Source organism: Phodopus roborovskii, unplaced genomic scaffold (genome assembly GCF_943737965.1).
Source record: "Phodopus roborovskii unplaced genomic scaffold, PHOROB, whole genome shotgun sequence".
Taxonomy (NCBI): Eukaryota; Metazoa; Chordata; class Mammalia; order Rodentia; family Cricetidae; genus Phodopus; species Phodopus roborovskii.
This window is the reverse complement of record NW_026126547.1, coordinates 5,994,452-6,017,276: the sequence shown is the minus strand read 5'-3', so window position 1 is coordinate 6,017,276 and position 22,825 is coordinate 5,994,452. Positions and strand designations below refer to the sequence as shown.

Genomic DNA, 22,825 nt, shown 5'->3' with positions numbered 1-22,825 from the left:
TCTAGGGATGGATCACCCACAGAGAGATGCTCATCCCCACCAATCATTAATCGAGAAAATGCAAGACTGACTTTCATTTAGGCAATCTGATGGAGGCATTTTCTCAATTGAGGTTCTTCTTCACAGACAACTCTGCTTGTGTCTAGTCTAGTTTACAAAAACTACAACAATAACAACAAAACCCAACAAGGACAGCATGTAAAAAGAAAATGGAATCTTACTTTGATGGGGACTGGGTTCAAGCACTGGCCATCAACACCAACATCTTAGCTTCTATATTTAGAAACTCAGCTACCTGTGTCAGTGTATTGTTCACCTCACAAAGTCAAGCTGTCTTCCAGAACATTGGAACTCTAATTAGTCCAACTCGGATTCATGTGCCACATCTACAACTGCTGTCTTTAAGGCTTTTTATACCAAAGTAAGGAAACACTGAAATTCATAGTACCAAGAAAACACACTTCTGCCCATGCTGTCATCTTCAGTGAAATGCACAAAAGACAACCGAGAGTCACCAGACCATTTTATTTTGCCTTCCTTCTTTCCTTTCTTCCTTTCTTTCTTCTTTCCTTCCTTCCTTCCTTCCTTCCTTCCATGCTTCCTTTTTTTTCTTTCTGTGTAGTCCCAACTGGAGTGTAACTCACTATGTAGATCAGACTGGCCTTGCACTCACAAAGATCTTTCTGCCTCTACCTCACAAGTGCTAGGGTTAAAGGAGTGTTCCACCACCACACAAGCCAGAACACTTTATAAATGTATAAGAGACTGACTTATCAAAGGAGTTGCCTCTAAAGAAAATAAAGTTATTTAGAGTTTAAGAAATGATATAAAACTTTAAATGCTTTATTAATTCAGAAAATATCAGTGTGTTATTCTATGTGTAAGCAATTAAAATATTGTTAAAAATAGATAAATGTTTATCAAAACATTTATGAAAATTATGTATTTATCCTTTAAAACATACATTTGGGGGTAGGTAAGAACCTTTTAAATAGAACATCAATATGGCAGGAAGTACCTCAAACCATCAACAGATGAGACAATATGTAAGAGGAAAGGCTTATTTGTGGCAAAGGAAGCAAGCAAACAGTATGTTGCATGTTAGAAAATCTTCACCAGCTACAGTTCAGACAAAAAGCCAAAATCTAGAATTCACAAACAATTTAAGAAATTAAATGTCAAAGAAATAAAACTGCCAATCAATGGGCAAATGAAGTGAGTAGACAGTTCTCAAAATAAAGAAAAAAAAAAGTCAAATGGCAAATAACTATTTTTAGAAATGTTCACTGTCCATACCCAGCAGTGTAATATAAATTGAGATAAATATCTCCTTTGATATACCACCTCACTCCAGTCAGAATGACTGTCATCAACAAATCTGACAATGAATATCTGGAGAGGAGAAAGACCATTATTCGCTGTTTTGTGGGGTGGGGTGCAAATTAATGCAACCATTATAGAAATCACTTCGGAGATTTCTCTAAAATTTAAAATTAGAACTACTATACAAGCATGCTATTTCTCTCCTAGACCTACACTGAGAACTCCATACCTTACAACAGAACTAATTGTATCCCTGTTCTTACATTTATTGATGCTTTATTCACTATGGCAATGAATTGATAATGAAAACTCAGCTCTGAAAAAATGAAATCACAAAATTTTCAAGACAATGTTGGGGCTTAGAATGAAAAATATTCAATGAGGTCACATAATCTTAGAGAGAAAAAAAAAGCAGGTTCTCCCTCATGTGAGGAATCTATCCAAATATATCTCCAAATGTGTATGGGTAGGTGCTGTATAACAGGCAGAAAATAGAACAAGAAAGGCTAAATATTAGGTGATAGATAAGGACCAAATACAGGCAATGAACATGAGTTGTGAAAGAAGACATAAAGCTAATTTTTCTAGTTATAATTCTGTAGATTTTTCCTTTGTGGTGGTAGATAAATCCATGAAAATATATTTGATAGTAAAAATATAAAATCCAATGTGAAGCTTTACAGCCTCCATTCTGAACAACTACACTAACTGTATAGAAGTTCATTGAGTTGCATAGTATTTAGATATAATCCAGTTAATTTTAGTGTGTGATTTTTTTTTGCAAATATTTATAATAAAACTTTAAAATCTTGGAACCTTTTACATGTAGACTATATAAACAAACCATGTTAGTGTACAGGATCTCATGTATTGGGCAAAGTACTAAAAAGAGAGAAGCTAGGAAGGAAGATTTGCCTCTAAATCTTACTGTGCTCACTCCATACACAAAGTCAAGGTAAGGAGTCAGTGAACCCACTGTCTGACAAAGGAAAGCTGCCAAGATGTTCTCCAGCATATCCTAAATTGGATTATACTTATGTGTAATACAAACAAGTAAGTCTAGGAAAGGTAAGGCATAGGTTTGGTGGCTGTGAAATCACTATACTTTGAAAATAAAGGTTAGAAATACCATCATGACAAATAGGTGTTTCTTCAGAGAAATGTAAACATTAATTAGATAGAATTATTTCATTCTAAGAAACAACTATATCTTGAATGACTTAAAGTGTGTGTGTGTGTGTGTGTGTGTGTGTGTGTGTACAAGTGCATGTGAGTATAAATTGGTATGCCCCGCTTCAAACACATATCCATCATTGGACTAGCCATTATGTTTATTTTTTTCACATTAACCATGTTTTGTTTCATCTTTTACTATCTTCTGTGGCTACAGTTGATTGGGAGCAATGGACTCACTCAGAAAATAAAAGGCAGACTACAAAAATGTAACAACAGTGAAAAAGTAGCTCTGTTTTATAATGAAGTCAGTTTTTGTTTTCTTAGGCTGAGACTCTAATAGGTACATTAGGATTCTAGGAGCAGACATAGTTCCTGTTCTGCAGGAAAAAGGATAAGTTGATGCCAAGAACACATTTTTTTGACTGTTAAGACATTAAGATAACCAGCTCTATTTTTTTTTTTTTTTTTTTTTTTTTTTTGGTGTTTTCCAAGTCGTCATCATCTTTTCTTCTAAACATGAGTTGCCTATACTTGCCACCTTCACCATGGGATGGTCTTCAGAGGCCCAAGTCTCTGGATGAACTGACAATAGCATTAAGATGAGATACTAAACAGTTTCCATCAGGATAAAGAGGATATAATTTTTGAAGAGTAATAAGACAACTTTACTTCATGAGAACTGTGAGAATTGATGAGAAGAAAAGAGCACATCATTTGCAGACACTAGTTGAAGCACTCTCTGTGTAGCACTGAAGGCAGATGATCTCTCAAAGATTAATTTTATACTCATCCCCCTGTATCCACCCCAGAATATTTGCACATATGTGTACATGCTGTCACATATGTGACATGAGACACTGGAGCCTTGGCCACTCAGCAGTACCCAGCATTTCCCAAGCTGCCTGTGGTTTTGTCCACCTCTCATCAGACTGTTCATCTCGACCTTCCAACAAGTTTATTTCAAAACCTGATTCAGTAGTCAGTTTCCTGGCTCCCCTATTTAGAATGAATGTACCATTCACTACATTTCCTGGACATTCTCTATGGACTTCATTGCCTCAGATCTTCAGCTACCACACTGTGCTTATATGTGGCTTTAACCAGTTATGTGTTTCCCTCAGAGATCTCCAGGACCTCCAAAGGAGCCCTTTCCGGGTGTTCTCTATCTTCTTGGCAACTGTTATCATGAAAACTCCAGCGTCATTCCATGTCTCCTTCCAAGGTCCAAGCTTTGCAAAGGTTGTTCTCCCTTACAAATATAGACATTCTCTTTAACCATTGGGAACCTCACTAGGGTGCAGTTTCTTGCAGTAGTCAGGGCTTACCTTCAGGCCTAACTAAACAAGTGAAGATGCTGACATATGATTGAGCAGATACATTAACATTAGTGATGACAAATCCTTCTTAATATCATGTATTGTTTAGTTCTTCTATCCAACCAAATTGATAAAGGACCTAACTATGCTGCCCAATTATAGATCATTAAGCACAATTTTTGTGACAGGTCAATTATTTTTGGCACAGAACAGAAGAAGAGCTTTTAAAAATTGAGTGGAATGATGTAGCTATAAGAAAATTCCTTTCTTTCACCTCTACTTTTTTTGGTGCTTGTATCTGATAAAAATTAAAGTTATGAATTGAATTTATGCTAAACTCTGCCTCATTTTAACACTAAGGACTCTAGACAGTTCTACGCAATGAAAGGGGGAGAAAAGGCCTCAATTTGATTCATTATATAAGATGCATTTACAGCATTATATCATTTTGTTTAATAAATGCCAGCATTTTTAGTGTGTTTGTATAGCTGTGGATGTAGCCCAGTGGTGGATTGCTTGTCTACAAGACACTGAAGTTGATACCTAGCATCACAGGAAAAAAGAGATATTTATGCTGGTTTTCTTCACTATTAACTAATCTTTCTGGCAATAACTCAGGGCACAAAAGAAGAATTTAATGGTATTGCATTACAGTGGAAAGATAAAAGTTTACCTTTTGTTTATGAAGATATTTTACATAAAATATGTTTTAAATGTATCTTGAGCAAAAAGTATGTTCAGTTAAGATGTGATTTTGTTGGACTATAGAATAAAAATTAATTCAAGGAGGAAGAGATGTGGCCTAAAACCCTGCCTATTAGAGGAGGAATTTTTTGTTCATTTTTCTATGGAAGGTGTTGATCATGAAAATATATTGAGTAGCATTTTGAGTCTTTGGATTGCAATCTTTAATTAGTTAAACTTTTATGTGGAAAAACTGATGCTTATAATATAGTAGAACTGTTGCAACTTGTTATAATCACTTGAATTCATGATGGTAATTGTCAAGTGTTACTTTAAAAGGGAGAGGAGTGTGGTTGTTTAGATTATTCAGGAGATAGATAAAAACACATTGATGTTTTCGCATCAGAAGCATTTGCCTTATTTTCCCTATGTTCCAGGACATATAACATAGAGAACTAAGACAATGTAGGTTGAGATGAAGGACAAACATTGATTGCTGGCTCTGTATTGTGTATGGAAGCCACAAGCCTCAGTGAGGGACATAGAAATGATTTTTTTTTCTTTTTCATCTAGACCATATAAATTTAGTGAAATCAACTCTTGAGGACTCTCCTTTCTCAATGACTAGTGAAAAAAAGAATATGATTAATATTTTCCCCTTTGTTGGTCAAAACAATATGAATTCATTGTAAATAAAGATTCTCCTTTGTTACAAGTAGGTTTTCCCTGTAGCCAGTCTGGTCTCACCGCCACACCAGCCCCAAATAACACACAGAGACTCTATATTAGATATAATGCTGATGGCCACTTACTTGTTTCTTATCGGCTGGCTCTGTCTTAATTATTAACCCACTTCAAATAATCTAAATATTTCCATGTGGTCTCATCTTACCCAAGAGTGGGCCTGGACCTCTGTTCTCTCCAGTCTCTACATGTTGACTCCTCCCTACTACTTCCTCTCTCCTCCTTGTCTCCTAGTCCCGCCTATCTTGCTTTCCTATTGGCCAACGGTGCTTTATTCATTAACAAATAAGAGAAACATATTTACAGAATGACATCTCCCATCATCTCCTCTTTTCTGTCTAAATAAAAAGAAGGGTTTTTAACCTTAACAAAGCAAAATATATAACACAACACTATCAAGTAAGAATCACAGTTAACAATATTCAGTCCATTAACATTTAGCAAGATTTGAAGAAAATATTCCATCATCTACCCTATCTTTGTGTGTCTAAAGTCTATGTAACTTATCTTTAATCCTAACTAAGGAAAACTATAACCATAACTATTTGTCTTCATCTCCCTCAAAGACCACAGAAGGATAATATATAAACTCTAGAAATGACAGAGACAATTCAGTGCCTGGTCAGCCACCCGAAGTTCTTCTGTAATCTTCCATCTTCAGCCTATAGGCCATAGTGTCTCTGGCAGACTCTTCAACAAAGCAGGAAATTTTAAATTGTCTTCATGTATTGGCAGTTTGTCAGTCACTTTTCTCTGTGTCCTGCAGACTGTCTGGCAGACTCTTCCATGAAGCAGGAACCCCGCAACATTGTTCATCTTGTATCAGCAGTCACATTCCTGTGGGTCCTGCATGTTCAGCTTATACAGCATAAAGTCAAACAGTCCGGACAAGAGCAGTATCTTGTCCAAATGGCTAGTCTTGCCATATTGAAAGCAAACTCCATACGTGTTTTTTCGATGTCCATCTTCCTTTCTGACACATGTGGTGTTGCCAGTGTGTCTCACTGTTAAAAAAAACCCTAAACAATTTTAAATGCCATATACTGTAGGTCTTTGACAGGTTTGAAGAATGCCTATTTGTCTCAAATACATCTTGAAAACCTAACTAACTTAACTCTAAGTTTTGACTATCATAGGTAACTATCTATAATCTGTACTAAATTATAGATTACATTTCTAAATGAATTTTATAAACACAATACCTAAACAAGAGGAGAAATATATATATCACAAAATTGACCTTAAATTTGTATCAATAAATGAAAATCCATTCCAAAACAAAGTATTCATATCTATACCATAATTCTCTTTTTACCTTTAAAAAGATTGGTTGTGGTAATTAACCATTTATAACCAAGTCCATTTAAATGAAAACCAACATACAAAACAGCCCTACAGACTACAGCTAGGATATCTGAATCTTCTTCGAATCCCCCAAGACAACGCCCCTTACCAGCAGGAAGTAGTTTGGAAAGAACGACGCCCAAATTCCCAAATATTGTGTATAAATGTTTGTTTTCATTTAATTGGACTTTATTATATAAAATTAAATAAAAAAATAAAAAAAAAATGAAAACCAACATTTATAAACAATATTTAGGAATTTGGGTGTCGTTCTTTCCAAACTGCTTCCTGCTGGTAGGGGGCGCTGTCATGGGGATCCTAAGAAGACACAGAAATCTTGGCTGTAGTCTGCAAGGCTGGCTTGTCCCAACTGTTTTAAATGTTGAATCACCGTGGACGCTGTTTCAGGGGGTCTGGCTTGATCAAACCATGTTAGTCTGGAAGGAATCCACAGCTTTTCATTTTCTGTGGAAACAAAAATAGAAATTCTTTCCCCAGTAACCTGTCTTTAGACTTAAATTTTAGAGTCAAAGCATTTTAAAAATATATAAATTGAATTAATCCAGCAGCATTTCTAACAGTTGTTATTTCCTCAGCAGTCAAACGATACAAAGACAATATAATACCATACAGTATCCAGATTCTCTCAATCTTTTCATGGCTTTTTTATTACTCTGTTTCTGTTAGTTCTATTTTTTCATTTTTTTTAAACAGGGTTTCTCTGTGTAACTTTTATCTGTCCTGGAATTCACTCTGCATACCAGGTTTACTTTGCAATCACAGAGATCAGTTTGCCTCTGTCTCCCCAGTGCTGGGATTAAAGGCGTGTGCCACCACACCCAGTTCCTCTCTGTCTTTTAAAAACCATTTTATTCTTTTTTTCTCCCAAGCCTACGCATATTTTAAAACACACTGTAAACCTTTAGAGGTTTTCTTAATGTGAATCTGTCTTTACTGTAAATCTTTATCTTTTTGTAGCCACGGGTCTTTTATCTGGTAAACAACAACATTGCTAAAATGAAAGCCCTGTATTAGCCGCAGTCTATCCAAGATGGCGGCAGGTACTTTTACCCCCAGAATTGAGAGCTGTGCTCACTGCCTTGGTCTACGCTGCACCTATGCTGCTGGCTTGGAGATGTGGTCACTGCCATTGCTAGCTCTCGTACACGTACACAACATTAAGTAGCTAGTAGAGTTCTTTAAAAGCCTTGCGGGTTTTTTTTTTTTTTTTTTTTTTTTTTTTTTTTGCCACTTATGCTGAGTCAGGAAATCTCCCTTAAAGGAGCCGCACAAATCTTTGCTTGAATCTAGCAAAACAGAGTCCAACCTAGAAAAATGCTGCTACCAAGAAGCCTTGCTTTTTTCTGTTTTTTGATTTCTAAAACCCTTTTAAGTTTCTGTTAAGTTTCAAATGGAAGCTCTTATTAGCCACGTTGCGGCGCCATAATGTTACAAGTAGGTTTCCCCTGTAGCCGGTCTGATCTCACAGCCATGCCAGCCCCAAATAACACACAGAGACTCTGTATTAGATATAATGCTGATGGCCACTTACTTGTTTCTTATTGGCTAGCTCTGTCTTAATTATTAACCCATTTCTATTAATCTAAGTATTTCCATGTGGTCTCATCTTACGGGTGAGTGGGCCTGGACCTAGTGAAATCAACTCTTGAGGACTCTCCTTTCTCAATGACTAGTGAAACAAAGAATATGCTTAAGATTTTTCCCTTTGTTGATCAAAACAACAATAAAAAATGAATTCATTGTAAATAAATTTGACTAATAAAATCTGACTAATAAATTTGGCTAATAAAAAGTCATCTTGAGGAACATAAGGAAATTTGAAGTATTAGAAGTGGAAATGGGTTTCCTACATCTAACCTACAAGACTTCAAGCTTGTCAACACCATACGATATTGAATATTGGTGGTTCACTTCCTTAGCCTGTGGGAGCTGCTACTTACTGTTGCTATGCAACATCACAAGAGAGCCTTGGACCACAGCAGGGATCCGCAACAGTGATTAGGATTCAAAATGCCATTCCAAATGAATGTTTGTCATTTTTGTACCATACTAAATTTGAAAATTTTTAAAGCTGAATCATCGTAGATCAGGAAGTGTCTGCCTTGAAGAGATTGATATTTAGGGCTTGATATTTTTCCCTGATGACTTTGTGAAAGACGTGTATAAATGAATAAGTAGAGGACTAAGGGTAGTTGTCTAATTTTATACATGTATTTTGGTTGGCAATTTTATACATGTATTTTCATCATTTGTCATGTACTTTAGTTGATAATTTTATACACGTATTTGATCACTTGTACATGTTGTAAAATGTCAAAAATAAATAAAAATAAAGGTCACAATATGGTTGGGAACGAGAGTAATAGTTCAGTTAATAGTCAGTAAAATGTTTGTTACACAGGCTTGAGGACTTGAGTTTGATTCCTAGAACCAAGCAGAGCAACCAGAAAGTCAAGGTAAGGGAGAGATGAATGGCATCTAGCAGACTCTCTCCCTGAAGTCTGATTTGGTAGACTCAGAGGATCATTGTCCTGATGTCTGGAGTAAGTGACATATGTGCCAATCTGAAGGCTGTATGAGGAGAGCAGAGAACAATCTTAAAGCATGTGACCAACTCATGGGCAAAGAATTGCAAGCTACATAAGTCCATGTGTATTAGTTACTTTTCTCATGCCTGTTATAAAATTCCTGAAAAGACGAAGGAAGGAAGGATTTTAGCTTACAGTTCTAGGGTATAGCCCATTGTGGTCAGGAAGACATAGCAGCTGTAGTACCAGGTATCTGATCATCTTGCGCCAGAACTCAGGAAACAGAAACGAATGTTGGTGGTCAGCTTGATATTTTATTATCCAGTCCAGCACCCTGGAATATTGCCACCGACACTTAAAGTGGACCTACCTACCTCAATGATTTCACTTAACCCAATCTAGAGATTTCCTTCACAAACATGCCCTGATTTGTCTCTTAAGTGATCCTGGATCCCTGTCAAGGTTACATTAGCCACAACACACAGATGTTTCTTCTTCAGTCTGTCCTGTTAAATTTTGCAGTTGAGCATGGTACTGCATAGCTGTAATTCCTCTGTGAAGAGGCTGAGGCAGGAGGATGCTGAGCTCCAGGATAGCCTAAAAAGGAATTGGAACAACTCTTATTCAGCAACACTCTGAAATTTAGTGCATTGCCTTCCGCATTTGTGCCTCTCCTACCCCCCTCTGCAGTTCTCCACTTGCTTTGAGCTCTTTTTGTGAAATTTATGTTCTTGTAAGTGTTCGTTTTTAATGGTTTTGTATTTTTCAAGATCTCATTTAAGGCAACACACGAAGGGATTTTCCTCCGGTTTGTTGACTACAATGCCGTTAGTTGCTGTTGAGATACACTGTTTAGATACGTGGAGTGTGAATTATATTAATGCACAGTAAGATCATCAGAGAGTGCTTTTGAGTGTGCATTTGCACACACCTGCAGCCTACATAAACACCACAAGTCCAGGGGCTACTTATGGGAAGGGGATTGGTTCTGGTTCTAGCCTCAAATCTTTAGGTCTAGAACCTATGTTTACTGAATCAACTGCAATCCTAGAGTACAACTAATCTAGAGTGGTGAATTGCTGCTGTGCAAATTCCAACTCTATACATGGAGCTTTGTGATTCTCAGGGAAAGAAAGGGTGACCTCTCATCATTGGTATTAAGATGTCTCCAATCAATAGTATGACTGTAGTGTTCCCTACCAGGTCTCAATAAAGACAAACTCTAAAGTCAACAGAAAGTCACACACAGCTCTGCACACCATGCCCTGGTATGTTTCTTCTTAATGTTCATGGATCAACCACTGGCACTTGGGTTTTGATACCTTTTAATGTTACCTTCCCTTCTAAGCTCATCTCATATGTACACAAAAACTTGTATTTTCCCAACTCTAAAAGTGAAGATAGGTCCAAATGTTGAGGAACAATGTCATAAACATGTAGACCACATTTCCAGCATCATTCTCTAAGGCTTCTGCTCAAAAGTCCCCATCCCAGAATGTTTGACTTCTGTTTATTCTTAATGTTTTTGTTTGCTTGTTTAAGGAAGTCATTTTTAGTATTTCTTTTAATTTTGAAATTATAATTAACTTCATTTCTCCCTTTCCTCCCTCCAAACCCTGCTTACATCCCTCCTTGCTTTTTCAAGTTCCATGACCCTGTTTTTTCATTAATTGTTGATATATATGTATATGTATATATATATATATATGTATATATGTATATATATATTTGTGTGTGTATATATGTGTGTGTGTGTGCTCACACATATTTGTAAAGTTATTTTAAGTCAAGAGTCAGACTACAAACAATTGCATTCATTATCACTAGTTTGAATATTTAATCACCATAATTGCCTAGAGGATGCATGTTTAAGGGGCTAATTAAGGGTTTGAAGATGTAGCTCCTTGGTTGGGCACTTGTCAAGCATGAGCAATGGCTCTGTTTAAATCCGCTGCACCACAATGATAAATAAACAAAAGACTAATTAATCAATTGCCCGGTTTTTATGGGAAAGTTTGCATTCAATTATGTATACACATAAGGCCTCTTCAGAGTTAAAATGTTTCCAGAAGAGGCTATTGGTTTGGCAAAAGGTCTTTCTCACTTAAATCTCCCTGAATCACAGATTTCATATTAGGAAGCATGATACCCCGAGTGGCTTGTGTTGACCTGTCTTTGTGTGTCCTCTCCAGTGAGCCTGCCCCTGGGGCCTGGCAGCCACTGCAGCATGGGTGGAGTTTCACAGGTGCCACCAGAGGCTGAGGAGACAACATCTGTGGGCAGCTATTTTGCATCAGAGGATACAACCGAAGACTCGGGGGTGATGAGCTCTCCCTCAGATGTCATCTCTCTGGACTCACAACAAGACAGCATGAGGTCTAAGGATAAGTGGTCTACAGACCAGGAGGACTGCAGTGACCAGGACCTAGCTGGAACTCCAGAACTGGGTCCCCAAAAGAGCCCATCGTGGGGAAAAAATGGCTCTGGGAACTCAATTCTAAGGTGAGTCATGGACTAGCTGGAGGTGGAGCTACCTACACCCACCTCCTAGTTTTCAATGAAAAAATTCTTCGTCGGGGTGACCCAAATAATTATCATTGATACCCCAGTGCAAGGTGTCTTTGATGGATGTGTCTCCACCCTAATTTGCTATTTGTTATCTCCAGTCCTATCTTCATGCTGTGTGTAGACATGAGATGCTTGTGAGCAATGCATTAGAATGGTTAGTGTAATCCAAAGGCACTTCTACTCAATGATGTTAAAAATCACCCTTGAAAACATATATATTGTCCATATATATTGTCCATTTTTGTCTTTATCTTTTTTTATATTGATGGACTCAGGTTATTCCAGGTTTTTCTCGGGACTGGAAGCAATAAGCAAACTATGTGTATGTTTCTGTTTAACATAGAGAGTTTTCCAGAGAAGAAATTAGATCATCAGAAAAATCCATCAACTACATGGAATATCAGCAAATAGATGCTCTGTGTGTCTGTAGTACCCTGTCATTCCACGTCTGCACTAGTGTTTGTGGTTAGTAGACACTAAGCTTTGCTGATCCCATGTGTATCAAATAGCATCTCAAGTGTCTTCAATTTATAATCCTTGGATAGTAAAGATGACTATATAATCTGTTTACTAACAATTTGATAATCCTTTTTATAAATTGTTTTTGTGTACTCTATTTTTTTTTGAAAAAAAAAAGTGTATGCTTTACCAGTTTTAACTAGTAACTTCTTCATTGGCTGTTCGACCACGAGGAGTTTCTAGATCTGCAGTTTGAATTTAATGTTGTTACTTTAAATTGTACAATAATTTCCTTATGTCATATGGTTGAATGTGTCCTTGCCTTCCAAATGTAAATAGTCTCTGGGTATTTAAGTGATCATTCCTATTACCTCAGGGACTTAATTGGCTGAAATGCTGTTGCTTTCTCACACCAGGGAGCTCCTCAACTTGTGGTTCATTTTCAGGCATGGTGTGAAGAGTCTGCTTTTTCACCAGGATCCACTTCCTCTTTGACTTGACAACAAGTTTCAGTAGCAGCATCAATCCAGACCTGTTTGCATAGCACTGGTCCCTATCACTGTCCTCTCTCTGACCGTATTCACTTTGTCAGCTGAGTGGAGAAATAAAGTATCTCTGATCTCTAATCCTGACTGATATACTAAGTTATCCCCTCAAGAGATTACCTCAGCTCTCTCCCTTCATGAAATGAAAAACTTTACTTAGAGGAGGTTAAATTTTTTTTGGCAGAAATTATCTCTGCTTAAAAAAAATCATACATTCTTAGTCTCTGGTATGTCATGTGTGTATTTCCAAATATGCAATACAGTGCATTGCTAGGTGGGTGGTAAACAATGTCTTTAGTGTAAGAATGATTGGCTCTCGTGCTGGAGCTGGCATGGGGTGAGGTCCAAGGGCATCATTAAGTGGACATAAGGTTACAGACCTTATGTGGACAGTGTGTGAAGTATGTCCGATGTCTAGATTTGTATTTCACATCTCACAAATTTAAAATGCTAGAGAGAAAATGAGTCTCTTAATGAAAGTGGTGAGTATGGGGATAGAAGGTTTTGCTCAGTGGTTAGAGCTCTTGTTGATCTTGCAGAGGACATGTTTTCAGTTCCAAGTACTCACATGGTGGCCAGCAACTATTTGAAACTGTAGTCTGTAGTCTAAGAAATCCAATACCCTCTTCTGACCTTTGTAGGCACTAGGCATGTACATGTATGTATGCACACATACATGCATGCAGTCAAAACACTCATGAATATAAAATTAAGTAACTCCTTAAAAGAGTGATGCTTATTTTTGCATCTATGCTCATGAGGGAAATTTGTCTATAATTCTCTTTCTTAGTTGTATCTTTGTGTAATATGGGAACCAAGTTAACTGTAGCCTTGTAAAAAAGGGTTTGGCAATATTCCTTCTGCTTCTATTGTGTGGAATAATTTGAGAAGTATTGGCATTAGCTCTTCTTTAAACATCTGGTAAAATTCTGTGCTGAAACCATCTGGGCCTGGGCTTTTTTGGGTGAGAGACTATTGATAACTGTTTCTATTTCCTTAGGGGTTATAGGTTTATTTAAATTGTTTATCAGTTCTTGATTTAATTTTGGTAGAGAATTTAGGTCATTGGTAAATAATTCTATTAAGATGGCTATTTGTGTTCCCAAAGCGGTTTATCCTGCATGAGGCATAATGATGCTATAATGTCTCCCTCTCTGTCACCTCTGAATGCCAGGCCCTAGGAGTTTAGGAACATCAGAAGTTACCCTTTGCCAGAACAAGCAAGGTCAGGACTCTAGGACCAGTGAATTCCAATGAGTTGTCATAGATACCCTCAACATGCAGAAAGTCTCCAGTATGGGATCAGTCACTAGGGGAATAGGAATGACTCATGACCTTCAACTTTACTAGCATGAGACCCTTTGTTGCCACACCTCCATTATACTAAATGCTGTTTGAACATCATGTAAAGATGAACCATGGCCCATAAAAGCCCAAAAGATCCTGCTTTTCTCCACTATCTCCTTTCTCTTGTCAGTGTCATCTGTATTTGGGTGGTGGGATTGCCTGGGTTTCCATGTTTAAAACTTAGACAAAAATATTGTTTCCTCCCAAGTACCCATCCAAAAATACTATGAGGTCACCCTCTGCTACTATCTTTTTTTCTGCTGTGCAGTTACGTGGTAGTTACTGCTTTGTTTGCTACAGCTGAGGGTAGACTTTACTCATTTGCCACTAAGACCGCTTCTTCATTGCTGCTTGTGTTAGTGAGTACCACCCAGTGTCCCTGGTGCCGAGGTTTTAAGTTTAGGAACCTTGGGAGTAAAACCCCTATCTTTTAAAACAATAAAGCGAGTGAGAGTGTTTTCTATATTTCCAGTTCATTCTATGCGATACAGTTTGAAGGGGGGTGCTTTTCCATCAACTCATTTAATTAGATCCAGTTGCAAATTTTTCACTGCCCTGAATTCAAACTGCACCTTAAAATTGGGACATGAACTTTCCATTGCTGTTCTCTAAACTTGGTACACAAAATAAATTCCCAAGAGGAATACTGGCTGAAAGATAGACACACACAAGTAAGATATCCATGTGGTGGTGGTCCCTTGCTCTGGGGATATGTGGGGGTGGCACTGTGAGCTTCACCAGTAGCTTTGCCCTTGGAAAATGGTTACAATTCGTACTGGATGGATGTACAAATCTCTTACACCTGTCCTTAATAGATAACCTGGGCCAGCATTCTTTATTCATAAAGAATAGCTTGACAAAAGTATGCCTTTGGCCTGCAAATTCACTTCCCCTTTCTATTTCTTCCTCGTAAAATTGATATATATACATATATATATATATATATATATATATATATATATATATATATAAAATTTCCTCTTAGAATAGTGCCTGGCATATTGTTAGCCTTCAAAAGTGGCGACTGATACTGTATTGTTGCTATTGCTATCATTTGCAATTCACAGAGGAATAAGAGAAACAGAATTCTTTAGACAATCCTTATGATGATTTCCAACTCTGCTTGCCTGCCTCCTCTTCAAACTGTAACATCTTTGAGTAGAAATAATAGGCAGAGAAGGGAGCAGAGGGGTTGTTGTCTATCCCACTCTGAGAGAACTAAGAGTGGGACTAGCAATGTCTTTAAACAGTGGACCCCAGAACAATCTAGCTGTCATCAGGCGGTTTGTCTGGCTGTGAGTCAGCATCATAAACCCAGAGCTCTAAGGTTCTTTGTGGAGCTCTGTTAGACAAAAAAAAAAAAATGCTGTAAGATTTGAACAAGAGAGATGACTGTGCGGACTGGGCTTTTTCTTAACAGTAGAGCCAAATGCAGTCGCATGCAAAGCCTCCCAAAGTAGAAAATACATTATAGCTCTGGCATCACAATGGATGGTGGGAAGAATGGAAGAGCCAGAGGATGAGGAGAGCTGTGAAACACTGTCTGCTGTACATGACATGGCCATTGTACCCATGAATTCACAGCAGTTGCACCTACCTACAAAAGACCTGCACAAAATGCAGCTTGTCCATCATGCTTGGAGGAGGGGTCACCCCTCCCACATGATCTGGAGCTGTTGATGAGTAATGGTCGCTGGGGAAGGAGAAGTCACTTTCCTCGGTGCTGTAGCTACTGGTACATGGCTCATGTTCTGATAAATAGTCTCCCATCCATATTCACTAATTAAACTAATTGAACGTAGTGGGTCATAAATAATAGAAAAAACAAAAGGAAGCACATGAGAGTGGAAGAGATTTCTTGGGAAAAAGGATTCAGCAGAACTGAGAGGAGTATGAGAAAGGGAATGGGTGAATATGTTCAATACATGTTATATACATGTATGGAATTTTAGAGGATTTTTTAAAAAGTGGTTGTCTATGTGTGAAGAGAAGTATACTTTCTGTGGGTCATGAGGAACCCCTCTCACACCCTCATCCATTGCTCCACTCTGCCTAGCAAGCCTTTAAGGACCTTCCTAACCCTAACTTGTTGGTAAATGGTATGATGGTAGGAGTGAGGTTCATAGTTGCAGTTTGAGAGAAATTCTTCCCATACTTGCAGGGCATGTGAACTGAGACTGGAGAGGGATTGTTCCCTGGAGTCTACCTCATCCAGCCTCTGGATGCCTAAACTAGAACTCCAGGATCATAACACCTGGAGTCTATAAACGGTGTGACCACAGGAGCATTTCTAAACAGCACCATGTAGAACCCTGAACACGTATAACCATTAGCACTCAGTAGCTACAGGAACAGCTAGAAGTATGTTTTGTGTTGTTCCTTCAAAGGAGCATTAGAACACACAGGACGGGAATGTGGAAGGCATTGAGGACAACACTAAGTTGTTTGTTAGGATGCTTGCCTGGTATACATGACACCCTGATTTGATCACCAGTACTACAGAAAAATATGGCGTGCTGCACTCTACTGTAGTCACTAGTCATATTGTCTGCTAAGCACTTGGCACATGGCTATCCAAGTTGAAAATTTTGTATGGGTAAAATATTAACCAACTCTAGTGCACAGTGAGCAAATGTTTTAATTACATGTATAAATGAAACTAAAATTAAAGTAATTAAAATTTCATTCACTTCTGCCTTTTAAAACAGGATTGCAAGATGTAAAATGACACATATGACCCCCCCTCCAATGTATTAAACACCAGTGTCACACTCTAATGCCTTATCACTGGGGAATGCTTACAGCTGCAATGCGGGGGTCAGACATATGCAACACTCATCCAGTTTCCCAGATTGCTTGCTCTCAGGCTGCCTGCTCTCAAGCTGCCTGTATCATTTTGCAGTAGCAGTGTTGCTTTGGTCTCCATAAGCAAATTAAACTACTCTCTGAAAACATCATGATTTTCCTCTGAGACATTTTCCACAATTGTATACATGTCTTAGAGAAACTCAGCCAGATCAAGAACAAACATAACAATGCGCTGTGAATGTCTTATGATTTGAGATGAGTCAGAAGCATGCTATTCACCTTTTCTCTCTAATAGCAAATGGAAAGAAAAACTCACCAAGCTCTTATTTGTCCTCGCACTGAATAGACAGGACAAGTCCCTATTCTCATCTGCCTGGAGCTACATAAACAAGTGCTGAGGCCAAGCTGGGCCAAAGCTGCCACAGCTGGATAAGAGGCATACCCTCTAGCTCCACTCCCAGTTCCCAAAGGGAAGGCATAGGAGGCAGATGAGCCTCCCAGACAGATGGGTTTGCAAGTCCCCAGTGTTCTTCGCTTGTCCCTCATACCTTATGCAGCAGCAGTATGAACAGTATCACATTCTCTGCAGTCATCACCTCCAGTTCTGTGTGAGAAAATAGCTCTGGCTGTGTTTATTCAACATGTGCAGGCTGATAGCAAAATGCCCACTCAATGTTTGTTTGCTTTCTATTTTCTTGGTCCTTAGCCACAATAAGCTGCCAAGAAGAACTATATCTAAAGATTTTGTCATTGTTGGGGGTGGGTAAAAACCCTGGGAAAGAAACATCCGTGCACATTTGCTTTAGGTCAGCAGATGCATTGCTCTCTGCCCACTAGACACTGTTCAGTGCTACATGCCTTGTGCTCTCCTGTAAGCCCAGGAAGCTACTCTTCAGGGCCTGTAATTAAGTCTAGGTGACTTTCAAAGAGGAATGACAGCATTATGCTTCAGTGTAACCCTTTACAACAACAGAGATGGGTATGGAGGAAAAGCAAACACCATTAAGTCCATACCCCCACCCTAGAAATCTTAGCCAGGAGGACAAAATTGGTGAATTGACATTGGCATTGACCTTGACTAAATAACCCTTCATGCAGAAAGCTCAGACCCAGGAAATGGTGAACCTTGAGATACATGAAAGGTAGGACAAACTGAGGAAGCAGTATGAGGACCCACTGCTACCTTGTTCAGAGAGTGTAGGGATTTGGCAGCTTCGTAAGAAACATAAGCCAAGGGCCTGGCAATGGTTAGACCCTCCTGCACTCTGTAAGGCACCCTGGCTGGCTATTACTGGCATATGTCTACTCCTTCCCAAATAACTATGACTCTAAGGGCACAAATCACATCCAGGTGCCAGGGCCCAAGGCCAGGACCATGGGAGAGTAGTAGTGTGCTGGCAGGGTCTGAGACTGAGTGCCAGCATCAGTGGGTGGAGAGGGAAATCTGTAAGTCTACATGAGGAAAGGGACTGGACTAGTTGGGAGAAAAAGACATGGATGAAGGGGTAGCTTTAGTAGTATGGAACCTTAGACTTGAGCATGACAGTTGGTCCAGATCCAGGAAAGAAACTAGCAGAGAAAGCCCACACACTTAGAGCTGCTACTGATGGCTAGAGTAGTTGAGACTGGTCCTGAGTAGTAGGAGTAATAGGCTGAGTGTGCTCCAAACTATTGGCCAGTAAGATCTTGGGACTAGTAAACTCCTATGGGAAAGGAGGCCTTGCATACCATTCATGTGAAAAGCATTGAAACTCTTCTACAACAGAACAAAATCATTAACTAGAGTCTGAAGACAGTTTTAATTTTCCACATTAAAATGGGCTCATCAGTTTTGGGAAACAGGTCAGTAAAGTACTTGTCACATGATCATGAAGAACTGAGTCCAATCTCTAGAACTTACATTTTTTTTTAAAGCCCCGTGTGATGACACGTGTTTCTCTCTCTAGCACAATGGAGGCAGAGACAGGAGGATCCCTGTAGCTCACTGACCAGACACCTAGCCTACATGGAGAACTCTAGAGAGAGGCCCTGTCTCCAAAACTTCCACACTCATGCACATAAATGCACACAAATATATAAGTATGCACTTTTAAAAAAATTACTTTATCACACAAGGTACTTTATGTTAAAACAGCCTCTGTAAATCCCCCTCTTAAGTAAAACACACTAGCTTATTCCTAGCTCAACCTTGTCCACAGGCGTATGTGGCATTTATGTCATCACGGTTATCCTATATATAGTTCTGTGTCTTGGGTTTTTCCATTGTGCTAGAAGCAGCATTAGTAGTCTGTATTTCTCCATAGCCTCTCTGATTGTCATGGTTACTGATTGGACTGCATTTCTCCACAGGCTCTCTGATGTCAGAGTTACTGATTTCATTGCCCTTTACAATGTAGACAGCTCTCATTACTGATGAATATTTTAGATTTCCTCACAGAATACAAAGAATACTGTTGTATTTATATTTTTTCCTCCCATTGTATTGTTTCCTTATAAAGATAAAGATACATGATCCGGTGTTGTTTTCCATTTAAATTCAACAGCAGGTGTGTATGTCTTATATTCATTGAAGTTTAATTAGTTAAAGGTGTTTTCTATTTTAATATTCAGAATAAATTGGTGAAATTTAGTCTTAATTCTTACTGATAATCTTCTCTTCAATGTCTCCTGAGTGATAGAACCATACATTCTTTGAAGACAAATACTTTGATGTAAAACATATACACACATATATATTATTATATGTAATATAATACTATTTGGCTGGGCTTTAAGCATCCTATACTAAAAATATAAATATAAAAAGTGATCTATTTTACATGTTGAGTACCATTTCATCTAGAAATTTCCATATTTCCTCTGCTATATATTCTAGTAAATATTTGAATGAATGTATTTTTTTTCCATCACATTCCCTGAAAAAACAAAACAGCTTTAGTAAACTGAATTGAAACAATTAAAGGCCAAAAGCAAAGCAGTGGGAAGGACAACTGGGCACCTCTTGTGGTCCTTATTAATTGGTTTGCATGCACACACATCTCCAACCAGCCCCTTTTGTCCAGCCTGTCACAGGACATTAGCAGAGGCCGATCCTGAAGCTACTTCCTGGCTCCCAAATGGACATAGTCACTAAGAAAGAAAGGCTCATTTATTAGAATAAAAATTTTGCTGCGTAAGTGAGGATTGTACAAGGCACATTTCATGCATCATTATCTGGGCCTGATTAGCAATGATGGAAATTGGTCCTCAATTTTAACAATCAGCGGAAAGGAACCTTCAGCTTTCACTGAGGACTGACAATTGCCATAGACATGTCTGTTTTTTGCACAATAGGGAAGGAGAGGCAAAGGCCCTTGCAGAGGCAGCTTTCAAATTGTTTTAGCAGCAGTTGTCTCACATATGCCATTGTCCCTGTGACGCAAATCAATCATGACCTCCCTCTACTGAGCAGCAGGATGACATATCTTAGGATGCCCTGTGCCACAGGGGGCCACATTGTCCCTCTTGACCCTAGACATGGCTGGGCCACCTGGTCAATGTAGCCTATCCTTACTCAGTCTCTGGAGCAGGTGCACCTGGCTTTGGATGCTGTGTGACCTTGCACATGTCAGTTGGTCTCTCTTTAGAATTTCCTATCTGAACAATGATAATGCCAACACCACTTACCTTATAAATCATTTGTGAGGGTTGTAATAATGAGATTTATACAAACAGTCTCTATTTAGGGTCCAGTAGGCAAAGGGTGCCCCTCTAGCACAGAGGCATGCCATCTTCTGGAACTTCCTCTGAAGGCCTCCAAGGATGAAACCACAGGGAGGGTCAAGAATGGGAACTCACATACTATTACAGCAGGCATAATGTATTCTGTTCCTCTTGTCGTGGTCTTTATGGTGACAATAAAAAAATCCGAGGCTAGTTTACCTCCCAAGCCCCTGTATCTCCCATCTTCTGCCCAGTGCAGAAATTAAGATACAATAATGTGATTTTAAAAAGAAACATGTCAGACATTATGCAAGCCCTTATTGTAGAGGCATAAATTATTTCTACCTTTCCAAATCTTGCAGCTGGATCACTGCAGTGGGGAAGCACAAAGGAGGCATAGGGCTTGCAAAACTGAAGGACTTCTGAATATTTCCCATACAGCCCCACATGCTCCTCTCTGAGATTCTGATGTCCTAGGAAGTTCAAACGTGTCCTGCACCAATGCCTGAAGCCTGTGTGACTACAGCCTGAGGGAAACTGATAAAATGCAGGTGTTTAGTAACAGGCTGGCAGTTTAGAGTTAGAGGGGAGGCCCAGCCCCAGCATCATGACACACAGCTGATCATTAGGTGCTTCACTTCTTAGAAGGTGTAGTGCAACTCAGACATGTGCGTGTGACCTACCAGCATGTTTACTTGTCCGCTGTAACAGAATGAAAGCACGGTGACCACATTACAACTACATAGGGTTCAGGTGTTGATAACGTTTGGAGGCTAATGGGAATATAACATTCCAAACTTATCATGTATTACATGCATAACTCATATGCCTCATATTATATACCCATGTATACACACATCAGTCATGCAAATAATGTCTAGTTCCAAGGACAAAAGTGCTGTAGTGGATGTGGACTACTTAGCTTTGAATATGAACCGAAATTTCTAGTACTAGGAAATCAAGCACTCTTCCTTTCTCTTCTTTGCTCTTCCTTAGAAATGAGAAAGTCACCATGCCTCCAAATGATGATGAAGACCTATTCCTTGCTGGGCACTTCCATCAAACCCTGGCAGAACTTGAAGAAAACCTGGAAGGTAACCGCCACAAGCCTCCTACTTTGATAGCATCCTGTATGACCTTACAGGAAGTCACTTTTTCCAAGTACTTTGGTGTGACTCCACAAGAAAGAAGTCTCAGGATTGCAACTTGTTTTGGATGTGTTTTGCCTGTGTGTAAGGGCTGAACTCCTCTCTCAGGTGAGGGCTGTTCTTGATAGACTTTTTTTTTTTTTGGTCAGGGCTCCAAGCAATATTAAGCATCTCACTAATATTTTAAATGTATGACCAGCCACACTGCTTTTGTGTGTTAATTAGTATTCTGCACACATTAAATATACCAGATTCAGAATACCAAAATGAAGTAGGGAGACACAATCTGACATAAAGAGAAGCAACTGTCTTTATTAAAACATAACTCTCTCTTGCTTGTATTGCAAAATACACAATCTTTTGTCCATAATAAACACCCTTAGCATGGAACACCCAATGGTACCACTCTTAACATGTTTCTTGGAAAATAACACTATAAGGTCAAGACAGAGGCAAACAATTTCAGTGAGTTAGCAGGAACTCCTTTAGACAAAAAAAGCTACACTATTTACTTAATGGCATACATCAAAAATTAACTAGAAAAACAAAACAAGGATTAAAAACAGACTTTAAAAAGTGACCCTGATCTTGTCTAATTCAGTTTTCTGTCTCTTCTCATTGGAATCCCATTGACACAGCTGGGAAACTGAGCCAGCCATGTTGTCTCTTACAGATTGTAACCCCATGACCCATCGTGTAATTTAGTGCTATGAAGAATCCGTGTAATTCTGAAAGTACCAAAACTTACTCTCTCTTTAAGAAATTAAAGCTAAAGCAAATTGTTCTACATATCTTGCTGTGCTTTTAGTGGACACAGAAATAAGAAGGACAAAATCCCAGTTCAGTTGAGAGACATTTTCCAGAACATCAAATGTAAGAATCTGTTTAATAATTGGATGGCTTGGCAAAATCATCTCAGCCTAAAACATCATGGATCTGCAAATGGCTCTCTGCTCCAGGCAGTTGTGAATTATAAATCAAGATAACATTTAACATGTATGCTTAAAAAAAAAAAAACAGTAGTAATCCCTGGGGAAATCAAAGTATTGGCCATGCTTGCATTAACTCACTGGAAATTCTACAAAGGGTGCCAATTGGTGACTTGTATTTTT

At 38.6% G+C, this 22,825-nt stretch overlaps 1 protein-coding gene across 4 annotated transcripts in view; it reads left to right on the top strand.

The window, feature by feature from the left end:
• The window catches only part of Cobl (cordon-bleu WH2 repeat protein), a 220,974-nt gene that overhangs the window by 176,674 nt on the left and 21,475 nt on the right, over positions 1 to 22,825 (top strand). For all 4 annotated transcript variants that reach the window (XM_051200605.1, XM_051200603.1, XM_051200606.1 and 1 more), the window contains 2 exons: positions 11,329 to 11,638; positions 21,562 to 21,659. In XM_051200605.1, coding sequence (XP_051056562.1) covers positions 11,329 to 11,638; positions 21,562 to 21,659 — 408 coding nt within the window. The remainder of the gene's footprint in view (positions 1 to 11,328; positions 11,639 to 21,561; positions 21,660 to 22,825) is intronic.